The following is a 20,643-nucleotide window of genomic DNA, read 5'->3' as shown; positions in this document are numbered from 1 at the left end:
TACTAACGCCATGCCCCTCTCCATTACTCGTGTTTTTAATTCTCTCATCACCCCATCCACATATATTGAACAACCATGGAGACATCACACAACCCTGTCACACGCCCACACCATGCACTTAGACGCCCATTTACCCTTACACATGCCTCACTACCATCATAAATACCCTTGACGGCACCTAGTACCACCTACACCGTACATGCGCAAAACCTTCCACAACCCTTCTTTGTCTACTTTGTCATATGGCTTTTCCAGATCCATGAATGCCATAAACACCTAGTCCTTCACTTAAGCCTTCTCCACTATCTGTCTCACTGCAAATATTTGATCCACACATCCTCTGCCACTCCTAAAGCCATCCTGTTCATCACTCCCCAGGACTTCTGATATCTCTCTTACTTTCTCTATAATAATTCTTCCATCTACCTTCCCTACCACACTCAATAAACTTATGCCACGATAATTCTTGCACTCACTTCACTCACCTTTATTTTTGCCCAGAGGTACAATCATACCCTTTTTCCTCTCTGCTGGTACAGTTTCACTCATCCATGCCTTCTTACATATCTCCAACAAGCACTCCATTCCACTCTCTCCAGTACACTTAAGCATCTCTGCATACACATCATCAACCCCAGCTGCTTTCCCATTTTTCAGCCATTTCACAGCATTCTTCACCTCTGTGAGTCTCATTTCCATCACTGCATTCCTTCTTTGCACACCCCCAAAACCAATCATGTTTACAGCAGCTCTGCTCTCTCTATCACCATTCATCAGGCTTTCAAAATATTCTTTCCATCTGGTCCTTACTTCATCCCTATGGGTTAATAATCTACCACTTAAATCCTTCACACTTTAACATTTCTTTCCGCTGTCACTTCTACATTTCCGCACCTCTTTCCAGAATAACATCCTATTTTTAGAGTAATTTGCATTCATTTTTCTTCATTTACCTCCTTTTTCCTCTTCACTAGTCTCTTTATGTGCTTCTCGCTCTCAGTAATATTCAGTTATTTCAATTGAACCCCTCTCCTGTAACCACTCGAGTCACTTCTTCCTCTATTCCTCCACGGCTTTCTTAACCTCTTCATCCCACCATGCCATACCTTTCTTCTTTGTTGTTGCTCTTGCCACACCACACACCGCTTTAGCATTCCTAACTAAGCAATCCCTATATGCATTCCACAGGCTGTCCAGGTCCATTTCATTCCAATTCACTGATTCTAACTCTCCCCTACTTTGGTCCGGTATTCTTCTGCCATTTCTTTGATCCTCAGCTTCTCAACTTTCAGTCTCTCTCCCTGACAGCTTCTCTCTCTCTTGGTCCACCTCACTCCCCTCAGCTTGATCTTGCATACCACAATTATATGATCTGACAGACCTCCACATCGTCCTCTCACAGCCCTCACATTAGCAACAATTCCCAGCATCCTTTCTTCGAGCACATAATCAATCAGGTTCAACACGATCCCCTCTACATCATGTATTTTTATGTGCATCTTTGTGTTTGAAATATGAGTTACAAATGCACACCCTCCTTTCCTGACGCACATCCTTCAGTCGCTATCCATTATCATTTTCTCCTGGCACTCCATTACAAACCATTATGTCATCCTCAGGACCATTGCCTACTCTTCCATTCATATCACCATTACGATCACTTTATAGCTCCTGGGCATTTCTCCCATTGCTCATCCAGCTCATGCAAAACCTTGTCTTTCTCTCTGTCACTCGTCATCACACAGTGCATACGCTACTATCACAGCCACTTTCACCTTCTCAAACTTGAACTTGACATACATCTCGAGATGACACATTGTAATCTCTTATTCCACTCTGCCACATTTCATTCATCAACAAAGCAACTCCTTGCATCTTCCTCGTCCACTCATGCCCGACTTCACACACTTTACAACCTCCCACTCCTCCAATTCACACCCTTTCATCTTTGTTTTACACAATGCCATCATGGCATATCTTGCACTCTCGAACACATTCACCAATTCTACCCTCTTGTTCTCCTCATTCACACCTCTCACATGCCACATGGCCATGCAAATCTGCCCATTTGGTTGTGGCCCTGAGCAGGTATTATGACCCCCGAGGCTCTCCGAAACATTTGCCATGATTAAGTTATTTTAGATGGGGGGAATCTGGGGGACACTGCAACCATTTGTTTTGTTAAGGCATATCTACTGTAACCCTTACAGTTTGAAAAGTGCGTCCTAAGCACCAGACATTAGAGACAAAATGACCAGTTGCTCACCCCTCATCAGCACTCTGTAAGAAACTTCAACTACCCTTTTGAATTTAACCCTCATGGACCACATCAGTTGGAGTGCATCACCTTAACATAGCATCAGTAATCTAAAAACTGTGCAAGGACAATGTGACCAGTGCACTACATCAGTAAACAGCATGAGGACCCACTCCTGAATTCCCTGCATAAGAGAACTGTCCTATAAAAAAACACCAAGTGTGAAAGGTCACAAAAATAAAATAAAAAGATGTCTCTACACCGAAAGGGTAGAGGGTGAATCCCCCAAGCTAGGACGAATGGATTATATAGCCCAGGAGGCAAGGAGAAATCCTTGGAGTGACTGCTACATCTCTCACCAGAAATACACTATCCTGGTGCAAGCTCGAACTGCCAATCCTACAGTCATGAGGTGTGAGGACTACCACTGAGCTATTCTGGCCCCAAGACTGAAGGAATAAAATCTACAGTGCATCACTGTTAAACAAGGATGCTTTTTAAGTGATGACACCAATATTCAAAGGGTTTATAGCTCTCTTGTTCAGAGTAGTACATGCAGTATGCTGTCCCTATGCCTTTAAAAAATGAAGGGGGTGAAATGATGCACCGCTACTGACTGGAAGTACGAGAATGATGAATAGAAATATCTGTTGTGTCGACTGTTATAATCATCAGTGATGCAGACAGTCAATCATGCTGTGACTAGTAATGTATATGCTGTGTACGTCTAACAGTTCACAAATTTTTCTTTTATGAGCAATCTGAATGCAACAACACTATAATAATTACTAACAGAATATGAAAATACTCAAAATTATATCTCTGAATGTTTATTTACATGGCAATACATTACATATAAAATATATTTAAGTTAATTGCACGAGACTTCATTTACAAAGATGTGTAACCGTATTCACACACTGACACACAAAAAGCAGGACGAGTCACCTGTATTAAAATGGCAGCAGCAGTATTAATAGTATTCCTTCAGTCCAACATTAACTACAAGTATCTGGTCATAGGTTTCTGCTACTGACGCTGGGAAACTAACATACAAGTTTTACTATATACAATATACTGTACTATCTTGTAAGCATCATTTGTACAGAGTAATCTCAAATACTATGATTTTGAGATATGGTGAATGTGATAATTCTATATTAATTGCAACAATTCATTGCACACAAATTCCCTATAATGAATCCCCTAACTTGTGCATGTTTAGCTTGCAGCAGTTAAAGTATGGAGTATAAAACAGCTTAGCATATCCATTTTTTCTTATTTGTATCATATTTTATGGTAAAAAGCAACAAGACTGAATATGCATTAACAAAGCAAATGTTTCTGGTAAAAAGTAAATAGTTCAATGTTCAGTCCAATCCCCCCCCACCCCCCTTCATCAGCTCCACACGCCCTCACCTATGAAGGTGCTCTGAAGTCAAGTGACTGGAAGATTTTCTGAAAGTTGACAGCGTATCACTCATGATTCCCCACGAAACCTATCACAGCTTATGTATATCTTTGATAAAACTTATCACAGAGGATGTCTCTGCAGACTAATATTTCTCATCAGACATAAAAGTACAATAGTGTGCATATATACACAAGCACTGTACATGTATATATCAGAAAAGGCTATATACATATATGCACATACAAATACTTCGGTATTTACCATTAGAAAGGTTATTTAACTATAAAAAGACATCTGCCTAACAAATTCTCAAGTCATCAGACATATTAAAAACAAGACAAAGTGAGTTTCATAAACTACTTTCTTAGAGAAAAATATTGATTGATCACTCTCCAGCCTTTGTGAAACATATACTCTAAGTCATTGACATATGCATATATATTATGTGTATACAGACAATTATAAATGGCACATATATGCTACATTTCTGACATATATATGGCATATTGCAATGTCAATACTCCAATACAATTATCTGATAGCAACAGACATGAAAGCTGTTTAGTAACATAGTACTTGGTACTGAAGTCAGTTGATTAAAATGTCAACACTAAATTATCTAGAACTGCTTACTTACAGTATCCTACAGACCAATATGATCCACAATAATCTATCACCAGAAATTATGATAAGTGATAATTCCATGTAATAGTCAATACTGGTACTAATTACCATACAAGTACCAATTCATTAAAGCGTCACCATCTCGATGCCCAAGGGTCTGTTAATAACTGGGAATAAAGACTTTTCTTATGATAATAAAATCCAATAAGTTTCCAAAATTCAAGTAACAAGAAGTACAGGTACATCTAGACCTTAACATTTTCGATGCCCAGTAAAACCTCCACTTCAGGTGTCACACGCACCAGCATCACAGACGACCGGCCTGTGATCAGAGTGCGGCTACAGGACCCCAGGATACAACTGTGAGCACGGCTTTCAAATTCCTCTGCACCTATTTCCAGGGTCTCAATGGTTTGAGCAGCAACCACCAGCTCAGTCTGCGTCATGGCCAGGATGGTGAGCAGTTCTGACATGAGGTAGTAATGGTGTGGCCGCCCATCAACCTGGTATATGTCCAACAGGGGTTTTTCACTCCAGGTTAGTATCATGTCACTCTGCGAGAATGTGGCAGCAAACTTCTCATCCTCCTCCCCCTCCTCTTCTAACTTGGCTGTGTTGACATTTTTGCTATATCTGCTTTTCTCTTTATCTCCCTCTCCTTCACTGTCAGTTAAAACTTCCTTCTTAATATGATGTTTTAAATTGTTTTTCTCTTCAGAGGTAATAAGCTTCTCTGTTGGGCCAGTCAACTGTCCTTCACTGTTACTTCGAAGTGATTCTTGCTCAGTTAATAGGGTACTGGAGGCACCACCTGCGTCCAATACAGCAGTCTGCTTATCCGTCTCATCTTCAGTCTTGATATGTATACTGGGCACCTTGCCTTCAGGTATACTGCTAAAAACATCACATCCTTGTTCATCTGGATCTGTAAAGGATAATCACAAAAAAACAGAATGAAACTGCATTGCTTTATAAAAATACATTTTCAAACATGGTTAGAAAATCTAGACACTGCAGTAATGATAACAACATACAGTACTGGGTTACATCTGATAAATCATGGTGTGAATGTATATACACAAGGCATCTTAATGAGAAACTAAATAATGAGGCACTAACAACCAATATAGGCAAAGTACCAGAAACGCAAAATGAAGAAAACTGTATTTTAAACTGTATTTAAAATATAAACAATAACTCCAGAACTGATCAAAATATCCAAGTGCTTTCAGCTGCATACAGAATCTATCACAATAATTTTATTGTCTAAAAGAAAACTGTATTTTCAATTGCCAAAATATAAACAATAACTCCAGAACTGATCAACATATCCAAGAGCTTTCAGCGGCATACAGAATCTATCACAATAATTTTACTGTCAAAAGCAAATGATTTTAAACAATGCAGATATCTTGCCTGCAACAACAATAACTTTCTGCCAAAAAGGATGTGGTATTTTTCATAATCAGATCGCCAGCACAATCTCCACTATTAAAGAAACTGCTCCAATATTTACTCCATATTTACTCCAATACTGATGCTTTGAGATCTATGATGAGTTTCGAGTCTGCCTGGTTAACTATTTACACCATCATAACTTCCATGCAAAAAATAAAGAAATTACTGTAATTAATTTATCCATTCAACATCCAATCCTACATTGCCCCATGTGGAGCACTGAAGCCCAGAGCTAGGCAAGTTCATCCCGACATTTAAGATTAGAGTGACCGGCCTTACTCATCCCTGAGTGGCATTATGTGAGCAATAAACCCAAACCACCCCTTAGAATTAACCTACACAGGTTCAATCCGATTGGAGAGCCTTAATTACCAACTAAACCATCAGGTGCCATAATTTGGTTACATGGTTACCACCCAGCATAGTAAATGCTTTCCTGGTGTACAGGAAACCATTGTGCTTGTCGCTCAGTGTAGAGTCAGCCATGGTCAGAAGGAAGAGGAAAGAATGATGGAAAGAAAGACTGACAAGGAAGGCAGGAAGAGAGGAAAGGGCAGCACTACATCTAGTGAGTGGATGATGAGTGTCCCCACCTACCACCAATTACATTAAAAATAAAAGAATGAATGGCTAGTGTTGCATGAAAGGAAATTAACCATACTACAGGATTCTTCCTAAAAAAAACTAAGGGTCATATTATTAAGAGTGTGAATAGGAAAGAATGCAGCCCATTATTTATTAATACTGAAACCAATGGCATGTGAGTGGTCTTTCTGTATCACTGGTGACCGCACTCTAATGTGGGATGCAAGCTAATCAAATCCACAAATGTCCATCAGTAACTAAAGGATTCCCTTTCCCTTCATGATCTCAAGTTTAATAATACAGCTGTAATTCTCTCCCAGGTGGTAGGTGGGGGCACTCACTGCCCACTCACCCGATGTAGTGCTGCTTTGGGTGTCTGCCATTTCCTCTCTTCCTTCCTTCCTCTTCTGTCTTTCTTTCCTTCATTCTTTCCTCTTCCTTCTGACTACAGGTGACTTCACACTCCCTCTTCTGTCTTTCTTTCCTTCCTTCTTTCCTCTTCCTTCTGCCTATGGGTGACTCTACACTAAGTGACAAGCCAAATGGTTTGCTGTACGCCATGAAACCGCCTACTATGCTGGGTGATAACCATTTCTGCAACATTCCTCTTCATTTCTGCAACATTCGCGGCCTTTCCTCTAACTTTCGCTCTGTCGAGCACCACCTCTCCTCCTCTAAACCTCACCTTCTCTTCTTGACAGAGACTCAGCTGTCTGAGGCAACTGACAGCAAACCCTTTTCTGTATCCTCCTACATTCTCTATACTCATTTCAAAGCCAAAGTGGTTGATGTGTATATGTACGCAACAACCTAGCTTGCTCTCTTGTTCCTGAACTTGATTCTTCTGAATTATCTACACTCTGGCTTCGGCTATCCTGTCATTCTCACACTAAATATATCTGCGCTGTTTAATTATCGCCTCATTCTACTGACTATCAAAAATTCTTCGACTATCTTACTTCTACGATGAAACACATTCTGTCCATTTCTCCTTTCTCTGAAATCTCTATTGTAGGAGATTTCAATGTTCACCACCACCTTTGGCTTTCCTCTCCTTTCACTGATCCACCTGGTGAACAAGCCTACATCTTTTCTATCCTTAATGACCTAGAGCAGCTTGTACAGCACCCTACCCGTATCTCTGACCGCCCCGGAGAGAGCTCCAACATACTTGACCTCCTCCTTACAACTAATCCTTCTGCTTACACTGTTAATCTTTCTTCTCCATCGCGCTCCTCCGATCACAACCTTATTACTTTAACCTGTCCTATCACCCCGGTACGGCCTGTGGACCCTCCAAAGAAACGTCCTCTGTGGCACTTTGGAGCTGCAGATTGGGAGGCCCTCAGACAGTACTTCTTTGATTTTCCATGAAATGATTATTGCTTCCATGGCCGGGAGCCATCTGAGTGTGCCTTGCGCATTACGGAGGTTATTCTCTCAGGCATGGAAGCATACATTGTCTTCTCATATCCTCTGACTAATGCAAGAAAGCCTTGGTTTAATCAAGCTTGTTCTAATGTGGCCGAAAAAAGGAGAGGGCTTATAAAAGGCACCGGAGCCAACCCACACCTGAATCACATCTTGTTTATGTTTCTGCCCGGAATTGTGCTAAGGCTGTTCTTCGCTCTGTTAAGAATAATTTCATCCGTACTAAATGCTCTCAACTCTCCAACTCGAATTCTTCCCGCTCCTTCTGGCACCTTGTCAAAAACCTTTCTAAAACTTTACCTCATCATCCTTCCCTCCTCTTTTCTATTCTGATGGCTCTGTAGCTATTTCTTTTACTGATAAAGCAGATCTCTTTGCTCAGACTTTCTCCTCCAATTCGTCTTTAGACGATTCCGGTGTTGTTCCTCCATCACTTCCCCCCTCAGACTTTCTCATGGCTGACATTAAAATTTCTTCAGCTGATGTATTTTCTGCCATCACTGGCCTCGATACTAACAAGGCATATGGGCCTGATGAAGTCCCTCTTGTTGTCCTCAAGAACTGTGCTTCTGTGCTTACACCCTGCCTGGGTAAACTCTTTCGCCTTTGTCTGTCAACTTGTACCTTTCCTTCTTGCTGGAAGTTTGCTCTCATTCGGCCAGTCCCAAAGAAGGGTGACCATTCCCAACCTTCTAGCTATCATCCAATTGCTTTAACATCCTGTCTCGAAAGTTTTTGAGTCAATTCTTAACAGAAAAATTTTAAAGCATCTTTCCTATCATAACCTTCTTTCTGGTCGTCAATATGGGTTCCATCAGGGGCGCTCCACTGGTGATCTTCTCACCTACCTTTCAGACTCCTGATCATTCTCCTTTTGGGACTTTGGCAAAAGCTTTCCCATTGCACTTGACATCTCAAAGGTTTTCGATTGAGTCTGGCATAAATCTTTAATTTCCAAACTACCCTCTTATGGTTTCTATCCTTCTATCTGTGCCATCATCTCTAGCTTCCTTTCTGGTAGTTCTATAGCCACTGTTGTAGTCAGCCATCGTTCTTCTCCAAGATCTATCAACAGTGATGTTCCTCAGGGCTCTGTCCTATCACCAACTCTCTTCCTTTTAATCATCAATGACCTTCTAAGCTGTACATCTAACCCTATCCACTCGTAAGCTGATGATTCCACCCTTCACCTTTCCAATCGGTTCCCGCAATGTCCATTTCAGCAGCTACTTCAACAAACAAGGGATGAGGCTATGGCACACCAATCGTCTGACTTGGCTCGTATCTCTGACTGGGGTAAAAATAATTTTGTTTTTAATGCATCAAAAACTCAGTTTTTAAACCTATCAACCCGACACAATCTTCCACAGGAGTACCCACTAATATTTAATAATATTCAGCTTAATTCTGAATCATCCTTTAATATGCTTGGGGTTGCATTCACCCGGGACTTATCTTGGAAAGATCATATTGCATCTGTTATAAAATCTGCTTCCAAGAGATCACATGTGCTACGCCAACTCCGTACCTTCTTTACCCCTGCACAGTTGTTGACTTCTTACACGGGTTTTATTCGCCCCTGTTTAGAGTACAACTCTTATGTGTGGGGAGGCTCTCACATACAGCTCTTTTGAATACGGTGGAGTCATAGGCTTTTCGTCTCATCGACTCTCCTCCTCTTACTGGCTCCCTTCACCTCTGCCTCTTCGCCACACTGTTACATCTTTATCCCTTTTCTATCGTTACTTCCATGGCCAGTGCTCCTCTGAACTGTCTGCTTGCATCCCTCCACCTATATGACGGGTGCTACAACAAACTCTCGTCCCTTTTCTATCCAACTCTCTAATGCAATAGTTAACCGTTACTCCCAGTCCTTCATTTATGCAACAGGTCAACTCTGGAACTGTCTCCCTCTGTCTGTACTTCCTACTTCCTATGATCTCTTTCAAACGCAGTGTGTTCAGGCATCTCGAAATGAATGGATCTTGATTTTGGCACTCTTTTGTATCGTTTTTGTTTTTTCTTAGAGGGATTGGTTTGCGGGGTCTGGCGTTTGGTTCATTCTTTCTTGCATAAAAAATATATATATATAAAACCAAATTATGGCACCTGGTGGTTTAGTGGGTAATTAATGTGCTCCAACTGAATTGAGCCTGTGTAAAGTTAATATTCAAGGGGCTATTGGGGTATATTGCTCACGTAATGCCACTCAGCGATGAGTGAGGCTGGTCACTATCATCTTAAATGTCTGGACCAACTTGCCTAGCCCCAGTCTCCTACACTCCTCATGTGGCAACACAGGATTGGATGATGGATGGATGAAATCACTCCCATAACACAGTTAAGGTTTCCATATCCTATTCTGACTGTCAATACTTTAAAATGTGTGATGCTTTCCTCACTAGTAGTAAGAGTCTCATATGTCGTCATCACCACCACCCCAACTTAATCAACTTCTTTAACCCCTACAATCCCATGATGTAGTTATTATTTACTGCCTGCCATCTCCTGAATATGCCATTCAGCTTAGGATGGATTTTTTTTAACAGGAGGGATTAGGCCTATTATTAACTTTGAAAGCCTTGACTTTGAAAGACTTTTTGTAAGCTGAATAAAATTACCTGATTTGAAAGGTTTTATGTAAGATGAATAAAATTATCTGATTCAAAAGGCTTTTTAAGCTTAATAAAATTAGCAGGGTTTAAAGGCTTTTTGTAAGCTGAATAAAATTACTTTACCTGAAAGACTTTCTGTAAGCTGAATAATACTACCCAATAACAAAAATATACCACAAAGGATGTCACCCAGATTCAAGGAGTTAAGTACTGTATGTAAGCATTTTCCTCCTGTCAAACTGTTTAGTGTTTTTCTATAATATGCATCACACCATCAAATCCACGGATGCATTACAAACAGTATCTGACAACCAATAATAAAAGTGTTCACCCACCTGACTTTTAGACCCTTGCTCCCTAATACATTTCTAGCTTGTTAAAAATGCAAGCAATTTCAGTAAACACTCTTCTTTGCTTGTGGGGAATGCCATTATAATTTTACAGAGAAAACACAAGATACTTAAGAAACAGGTACTCATCTCAGTACTCTGAATACTTTGTTCAAATAAGCATGTCAGTACAATATTAACCATAATATGTTATAAATGTGATTACAGGCAATTCATCCTTGCATCACATGTAGCTGAATCATACTCAGAATTCATTTATGTACTTCAATCACCATTATCTTCTGATAGGGAGTGGAGATCAACAAAAGAGTCAGAGAATAAAAATACTATTGTACCAATTACTATGCAGAAATATGGACTCCTTGACTGTGATTAATGATGGCCTAAACTACAGTTATTAGAAGAAACTTGGCAACAATCAAACAATTCTTGACACTGGGAAGACCTTGGTTATATCCAAAGAATATGTATTTACATTTTATTAATGAAGATATCATTTAACTATACTGCATTGCCTGGCTTCTATTTTACACTGTCCCACCAGTTACATGTATGATTTGAAGATAATCTTATGAAGTGTTTCTGATTTACAACACATATCTTAACTGTTTTTACTTCAGTGGCATAGGCTGAATGAAGTTTGACACTGGTGTTTAAGATACACACTACTTACCATGTAGGATATTCTTTTTTCACTAAATATTACATGCCTATTTTAGTCACTAGAAAACAGCCTATAATCAGTGAAGCTGCAACTTACTACACTCATTCTCAAAAATTTATTACAATACACTTTATATAATTTGCAGAATTTCACTGTCTCATTAAGTACAGCAATAGCTACTTCTGGATACAGAAATTACTTACTGTATTTGTGGTCAAAATATTTCCATGTACTTACCAAAAAATCTGGCTGGCCCATTAAAATGCCAACTATCACCATGACGGCCCTTGAGGTCAGCCAGATATCCTTCAATCAGACGGGTGGTGTGGACGTCAGCACAGAGGGCAAGGCAGGTCTGGCCGGCGTAAGTGGTGAGGGCTGGATCAGCACCATAGGCCAGCAAGAGGCGTGCCAACTCACCATGGCCATTTTCCACTGCCTCATGTAGTGGTCGCATTCCTTTGTAGCCTGGGGCATTGACATGAGCACCATGGGCCAACAGTACCTGTAATAACACTCTCATTAATAACGACCCAACAACTCCCCCCACCTGCCCCCCCCCCAAACACACACACGTCTGCAAGAAGGCTCCCGAAAATTTGCCATAATTTTAGTATACAGGATAAAATCCCATCTCTAAACTGTCTGACTGAAGTTAAAGGTGGAGAGATTTACTTGTATAACTGAAACATTTGGATGCTCTTTGGGAGTTGTGGTGAAAGCCAAAAATGGCAGGCAGGGCAGGAGGAGCAGAACTGCATATAGCTGATGAATGTGGTGATTTCGAGGGATGTGACCATCAAACCAACATGCGCAAGTTAATAAAAGCTTTAAAAATTAGAGTCTCAAGGATGGAAGCAGTAATCAAGAACATGACAATTGTTCATTCAAAGACAAAGAAAGGTGAAACAAAAGATAAGCAGAAGCTGAGTACCGCCAAGGAGAGAGCCCTCAAGAAGAAAATAAGAGATTCAGAAGAGGAAAATAAAGAACTAAGTGAAACTGACTGTAAGACTGACAAGGTATGTACAGCTCTGGAACAAGTGCAAGAAGAAACAGGATGTGTGGTCAAAGGGCGTGAAGAGATGTAAAGACTGAGAGAAATAATAAAACAACAAAGCAAAGAAAATAAAGAATCAGCAGACAAAGAGGCATCTTCGGAGAAAAAAAAAAAAAAAAAGGAGGTAATTGTGAAGAACACAGCTGAATGGAATAGATGTGTGATCATCTTCGGAGCTGAGGAGGAAAGAACAGATATCAAAGTGGGCTAGGAAGAACAAAGAGCTGACCAATACCCGTGAATTATTTACTAAAATAAATGACGAAGGAAGAAACTGGGAAGAAGAAATGGAGGATGTAAGAAGAGTAGGCCAGAATAAAGCCAAAGGACCTAACATTAGGTCCATCTAGGTTAAATATACGAATGAAAATGTGGCAAATGAAATGCTGGGAGCAGCAAGTAGGCTGAGTGATGATGAAAATCTGAAAAAAGTAATTATAAGAAAAGATCTAAACTCCGATGAGAGAACTATACTAAAAACATTGCTGGAAGAGGCTAAAAACAAAAATGAGGAAAGATTAGAGGGACAGAGAGATGTGGTTTTTTTGGAGAGTGATGGACATGAAACTCAAAAAGTGGTGTATACAGAGCAGCAAAAAAAAAAAAAAAAAAAAAAAAAAAAAAAAAAAAAAAAGATTTGGTAGGCCTACGTAAATGTAGAGCAAATAAGGAAGTGATTAAGAAGGCTCAAGCTCATATAATAAAGGTAATGTAAACAAATGTGGATGGACTGAAAACAAAGAAACTAGAACTTTGTGACTGTACTAGGGAAAAGAAGCCAGACAAGGTATGTCTGGCTGAAACTAAATCAGAGAGTGAATTTGATGCAAATGTGCTTGATTGGAAAAATTATAGTGTGGAGGAAAGACAGAGAAGGAAAGTTTGGAGGAGTGATGATTATGACTGATAAAATGGGTAAATGCAAAAAATGTACATTTAGAAAATATGAAACTGGAAATAGTGGGAGGGGTTACAGTGGAAGTACATAGAGAAAAGTTAAAGCAGTGATATACATGCCACCAAGGACCAGAGCATGGAACTGGGATGAGTATGAACAGTTCATGAGTGAGTCTCTAGATATGCTACGGAAGACAACTAAGTGGAGAAACAGATTGTTGCTGGTGGGTGATTTTAATTGTAGAGAGGTCAATTGGGAAGGAACTTATGCAGGGAACAATGTAATATGAAAACCTGGGGATATAGACTGATGGAGCTGTTCATCATCATCATCATCATCATCCAATCCAGTGTTGCTCCATGAGAAGCGTAGGAGCCCAGGGCTAGGAAAGTTGGTCCTGACATTTAAGATGAGTGTGACCAGCCTCACTCATCTCTGAATGACACTATGTGAGCAATAAACCCCAACCATCCCTTGGATATAAACCTGCACAGGCTCAATGCAATTGGAGAACCTTAATTACCCACTAAACCACCAGGTGCCATAACCTGGTTATATGGTTACCACCAAGTGTAGCAAATGGTTTCCTGGTGTACAGGAATCATTTGGCTTGTCACTCAGTGTAGAGTTAACGGAAAATATGTTAATACAGTTGGTTAAAGAAAATACAAGAATTAAGGTAGAGGATACACCATCAGAACTGGATCTGATTTTTACAAGAAACTGTAATGATATACAGAAATTACATTATCACTGCCCCCCTAGGAAAAGAGTGACCACCTGGTTTTGGAGATGGAAGTATTGGGTGGGAACACAGGAGAACGATTAAAGACATATCAACAAAACAGATATAGCTATGGATGAGTGGATTTTGACTCCTAAGACAATATTTCAGAAATATGGACTGAGTGAAACAGAGGGAGGGAAAAATATCCATGAGAAATATATATTCATGAAAATATACGCGGAGGGAGTCAGAAACCATGTTCCAAAGTTGCTGCAAAAAAGAACAACAGAAAGATAGATTGGTTTAATAAAAGACGTAGGTCTATAGGTGACTCTACACTGAGTGGCAAGCCAAACAGTTTCCTGTACACTAAGAAACCATTTACTGTACTGGGTGGTAGCCATATAGCCAAACTATGGCACCTGGTGCTATTGTGGTAATTAAGGCGCTCCAGCTGGACTAACCCTGTGTAGATTTATATCCAAGGGCTGGGTGTGGTTCATTGCTCACGTAATGCCACTCAGGGATGAGTGAGGCTGGTCACTCTCATCTTAAATGTCAGGACCAACTTGCCTAGCCCTGGGCTCCTACATTCCTCATGGGGTAACAATGGGTTGGATGATGATGATGATGATGATGATGATGATGATGATGATGATGATGATGATGATGTTGGGAGGCACTTGAAATTAGGAATGGAGCATGGGATAGAGTAAGAAAAAGATATAATGAAAAAGCTTGGAAAGAAATGAATATGTAAAAGTAAGAAGGCAGGAGGAACAAAAATACATGAAGGAAATCGTTTCTAAAAGCAAGAAAGAATCCAAGCTGTTCTACAGGTTTGTTAACAGTGAGATTGAGAGATAGTCATGTAATATATGAAAAAGTAGAGGAGAAAATGTGTAACAAAATGAATGATAAATTGCAGTCGGTATCTGTAACAGAAGAGAAATTCCTAAAACCTGTAGCAGAGATGCAACCCCTGAAATTGGAAACAGTATTACTTGAGAGAAATGAGATACTGTACTTCAGTTGATGAAGGATACAGATATGAGAAACGCAACGAGACCTGATGAAGTAGCTGGTTGGAGCTTGAAAGAACGTCCAGACCAGTTAGTGAGGCCTATCTATGATATTATAAGATTTTCCATAAAAAGTGGGAAGCTATCTACTGAGTGGAAAAGAGCAAATATAGTTCCGATTTATAAAGCTGGTGACAGACAGGACCTGCTTAACTACAGATCAGTCTCCTTCACTAGTACAGTCTGCACACTACAGTATGTGAAAATGTCAATAGAAAAAGATGGATAAAATTCCTTGAAGGTAATATGGTAATAACATCCAAGCAATCTGGATACTGAAGAGAAAAGGGTTGTCTCGTGTTACGAACTTGCTGAGCTTCTACAGTAGAATTATAGACACTGTTCAAGAAAGGGAACGATGGGTAGACTGTACTTACCAGGATTTAAAGAAGACTTTTGATAGAAAGCCACAAAAAAGATTAATATGGAAACTGAAAACCACTGGAGGTGTACATGGGAAATTGTTGAAATGGATGCAAAATTATTTAACATAAAGACAAATGAGAACCGTAATAAAAGACTACTTTTCCCAGTGGAAAAAGGTAACTAGTGGAGTGCCCCATGGTTCGGTGTTGGCCCCAATTATGTTCTTGATATATATAAATGACATGCCTGAAGGTCTGATTACTTACATGAGTTTATTTGCTGATGATGCAAAAATTATGAAACATATTAAAGGAGTAAACCATTGTAAAGAATTGCACAAGGATCTAGATAAACTCTACAAGTGAAGTCAATCATGGAAAATGGAATTCAGTACCAATAAATGTCACTGTACTGGAAATGGGAGTCAGTGATGAGAGGCCAAGGTATGAGTACAGGGTGGGAGATGCTATAATATGGAATGCAAAAGAAGAAATGGACCTTGGTGTGACTATACAGAATAACCTATCACCAGAGAAATATATAAACAAGATTACTGGAGGAACTTACGGGCTACTGAACAACATGAGAATGGCATTTAATTATGTTGATGAAAAGATGCTGAGAGAGAGAATAGTGACCATGATAAGAACCGAGACTGGAATATGCATATGCAGCAATGATATGGTTACCTTATTTGAGAAAGCATACCAGTAAACTAGAAAGAATACAATGGACCGCCACAAAATTGACACCAAGCTTGAGGGAGTTGTCTTATGAGGAGAGATTAGGAAAGCTGAAATTGCCAACCCTGAGAGAGAGAAAAAATGAGAAGGGGGATTTGATTGCAATGTTTAGAGGAGTAAGAAGACTAGAATGTGTGGACAGAGAGGACCTCTTTGTGAGAGATGAGGAAAGAACAAGAGGACATAAATTCAAGCTCAAGATGAGTTGATGCCCCAGTGATGTAAAGAAATTTAGTTTTCCAAACTGAACAACAAACAACTGGAATAATTTGGAGGGTGAGGTGGTGCGAGCAGAGAGCATCCATGTGTTTAAATTTAAATCTAGATTGGATAATAAATATATGAACAAAAAAATATGGGTCATGGTAGATGGATGTTATTCTCAGTTTCATTCCAAAAATGCCGGCATACCTCAGGGATCAATTTTGGCGCCAACCCTCTTTCTCATTCATATAAATGACCTGTCACACACAACTCAATACACTCTTATGCTGATGACTCTGTCCCTCATAGTTCTTTCACATTTAGTACCTCCCTTACACAATTTGATAAATTCCCAAATAAACACTGCAATTTTTCTGAACCAGGACCTTTCTAAAATTAATCAATGGGGACAAACAAATCTGGTCTCATTTAATGCTCAGAAAACTAAATACATTAATTTCTCCAACAGAAAGAATCCCTCAGACTCTCACATAATTTTAAATGATGTCAATATTCCCATATCCACTACAATTGATATCCTAGGTGTTACTCTAAACCCCACCCTAAGCTGGACAGCTTATGTTAAATCCCTCACTAAAAATGCTTCCAAAAAATTGAGACTTATGTACACAGTTCGTGAGTTCTTCACTGACAAGCAGATGGCCACAATATACAAAAGTCATGTGTGTTCTCAGATCGAATACTGTTCACCACTGTGCAGTGGATGTGGAGCGGTTGCATTGAGGCAGTTGGACAAAATTCAAAATAAAGCCATTAAATTAATCAGTAATCTTGCCATTACGCAGGACCTTCCTTCATTATCAGTATGTAGAGATATTGCTTCTTTAGCATTATTTTATCGATATTTTTACCGCAAGTGCTCTGACGAACTGGCTTCAATTGTGCCTCCCCTTCACATTTTCTCACGAATTACTAGGGCAACTGGGAGCACCCATGAATTTACTCTCTCCCCCCCACAATGCAGAACCTCTGCTTATCAAAATTTATTTATCCCCATAACTACTACTCTCTGGAATTCACTTCCTGGGAGTTGTTTCCCACAAACATTTAATCCACTTGTATTTAAATCCAGTTGTTATAAATATTTTATGAATGGAGGCTGCCTTTAGGCACATGGACTTATTCTTCCTCCATTCATTATCTATAAAAAAAAAAAAAAAATAGAAAAGAGATGGGACAACACAAGCTTAACACAAATCCTGTAAACTTGTAATACAATTAGGTAAACACACACACACACACACACACACACACAAAACCTCTCTCTCTCTCTCTCTCTCTCTCTTCCTTCAATTTAAAAAGAGGCTTAAAGAAAAAACAAAATACAGTAATCCCACATCACCCCTTTTGGACAAAAGGGCTGAGGTTATACTACTGGAGTCAAGTACAGTACACTTATGGGCAGACAACCAATCTACTTACCTTCATGGCATTACATGGTCAAAAAGAATCATCAAGTCACCTCTTGGGGATCCAACATGAGTATGTCAAGGCTGCCAAGATTTTTAAAAATCAAAATAAATAAAGGCTAGTTGGATATCAATCTGGATGAGATATTGTCATAACCACTGTCCTAGCTAGCTTTACTTCCTACAGATAAATGGGTTATGAAAAGCATAAAATTGTGAAAGCTCTCAATACTGTACTCAGAGACATAACCTTTACTATGATGACTTCTTGTTTATTTATTCTTGCTGCCTCTACATGATTTGGTTCACCCTAAGAATGACATTTCATACGGAAGAAGACAATGAAGGCTGTATTACTGTATTAGCCATTAGTTTATCGTAAGGAGAATAAAATCTTCTGGAGATAGTAAGAACTAAATATAAAATCACGAGATTGATATCTTTTTCACTTTACTCATGCTGCCTCACTGAAAATTTTACACACCTAGGACAAAACATCTCATATGAAAGGAGATAATGAAGGCTAGGGCTCATTATCATTCATCATCATCCTGACCACTACCAACCTAAGGATGCGGTAAGGTATGGTCCAGACAGCAAGAGCCCTGACAACTGAATAGGGCACACTCTTATTCACTCACATTTAAACACCAAGAATCCTGACTCCATCTCAGAGACATTAACAACCAGATGTATGCACTTCACACTGCCCATCAGTCAATCCAACAACTATCACACAAGCAGGAAAACATCGGAACTAAACACTTCCCACACACTCCTCTGTACAAAATTATTTTAACCACCTTGGTTCACTGTCATTTCCCTCACCTCAACAATCTCAATACCTCTCTAGCTTGCACTCATTCGGTGACCTTCTAAGCTGTACATCTAACCCTATCCACTCATATGATAAGGTCTCCACCCTTCACTTTTCCATTTGCTTCCTGCAGTGTCCATCTCTGCTGTTACTTCAACAAACATGGGATAAGGCTATGGCACACTTAATGTCTGACTTGGCTCATATCTCTGACTGAGGCAAAAGTAACCTAGTTGTTTTTAATCCATCAGAAACAGCTCTTGCATCTGTTGACATGCCAAAATCTTCCACAGGAGAATTCTCTAATTTTTAACAATACCCAACTCAATTCTTTATCATCTTTGAACACACTTGGGGTTTCTATCTCTCAGGATTTATCTTGGAAAGATCATATTACCTCTTATGAAATCTGTTTCAAATATATATATCTTTTTTAATAAGGAAAAAAGAACCAAAGGCCAGGAGCCCACAAACTGCTCCTTCCAAGAAAAAACAAAAACAATACAAAAGATAGCCAAGTTCAAGGTACAATAATTTCGAGATGCCTGGACATGCTGCGTTTGAAAGACTGGAGATCACAGGAAGTAGCAAATACAGAGAGAGGGAGACAGTTCCAGAATTGGCCTGTTGCATAAATGAAGGACTGGAAGTAACGATTAACTTTTGCATTAGAGAGCTAGATAGAAAGGGGTGAGAGTTTGTTGCTAGACAGGTACTACGCACCCGTCGTGGAGGTGGAGGGATGCAAGCAGACAGTTCAGAGCAGTGACCATTGAAGCAGCGACAGAAAAGAGACAAAGATGCAACAGTGTGGCAAACAGATAGTGGATGAAGGGAGCCAGTAAGAAGAGGCGAGTTAATGAGAAGAAAAGCTTCTGACTCCACCCTAATTAGAAGAGCTGTATGTAGGGAGCTTCCCCACACATGAAAGTTGTACTGTACTCTATAGAGGGGTGAATAAAACCCATGTATAAAGTCAACAACTGTGCAGGGGTAAAGAAGGCATGGAGTTGGCTTAGCAAGCCTAATCTCTTGGAAGTAGATTTTACAAGAGATATAGCATGATCTTTCCAAGATAAATCCTGGGAAAGTGAAACCCCAAGTATGTTTAAGGATGATGTAGGATTGAGCTGGATATTATTAACCCATTAACTGCTCTATACAGCCTGGGCTGTTCCGAGTGCGACTGCTCAATACAGCCCAGGCTGCACAGGTGAATTTCGAATACAGTGCCATGGTGACCAAGGCCGGCCCATGCAAGCATGTTTGAGCCTTCAAAACCGAAACTGAAAAAAACGAAAACCATACATTCCAATAGGGAATCAGACACTATGATGTTCATCATATGTTCTCTCAATTTCTAAGACAAAATTTGGCCTTTGGGAAATTTCATGTTTACCCCTACAACTGTGCACCACGGACATCCCCAAAAAATCGCCATGCGCAGTTAGCGGGTTAAACATTAGTGGGTCCTCAGTGGAAGATTTCATCAGGTTAACAGGTGTAAAAACCGAGTTTCTGATGCATTAAAAACAACAAAATAACTTTTACCACACTCAGATATATGAGCCAAGTCAGACATTAGGGGTTCCATAGCCTCATCCCTTGTTTGATGAAGTAACTGCTGAGATGGATATTGCGGGTACTGAATGGAAAGGTGAAGGGTGGAATCATCAGCGAAAGAGTGGATGGGATTAGATGTACAGCTCAGAAGGTCATTCATGCATAAAAGGAGGAGAGTTGGTGATACGACAGAGCCTTGAGGAACACACAGTTGATAGATCTAGGAGAAGAACGGAGGCATTCTACAACAGCAGCCATAGAACAACCAGAAAGGAAGCTATAGTTGAAGGTACAGACAGAAGGAAAGAAACCGCGAGAGGGCATTTTGCAAATTAAAGATTTATGTCAGACTTGA

The 20,643-nt window shown here is 39.8% G+C and overlaps 1 protein-coding gene across 1 annotated transcript in view; it reads right to left on the bottom strand.

Moving 5' to 3' along the window:
- Window positions 1-3,082: 3,082 nt before the first annotated feature.
- LOC145417891 (uncharacterized) overlaps window positions 3,083-20,643 on the bottom strand; it is a 61,368-nt gene continuing 43,807 nt past the window's right edge. Inside the window, exons 4-5 of the mRNA XM_080286505.1 lie at window positions 11,636-11,903; window positions 3,083-5,220 (exon numbers count right to left, since the gene is read on the bottom strand). Of these exons, the coding sequence (XP_080142631.1) occupies window positions 4,541-5,220; window positions 11,636-11,903 (948 nt within the window). The 3' untranslated portion in view covers window positions 3,083-4,540. The remainder of the gene's footprint in view (window positions 5,221-11,635; window positions 11,904-20,643) is intronic.

Source organism: Coenobita brevimanus, chromosome 111 (assembly GCF_032717465.1).
Source record: "Coenobita brevimanus isolate Jiangsu-jjx chromosome 111, ASM3271746v2, whole genome shotgun sequence".
Lineage (NCBI taxonomy): Eukaryota > Metazoa > Arthropoda > Malacostraca > Decapoda > Coenobitidae > Coenobita > Coenobita brevimanus.
Note: the sequence above shows the minus strand (reverse complement) of the source record. Positions and strands in the feature narration are given on the sequence as shown.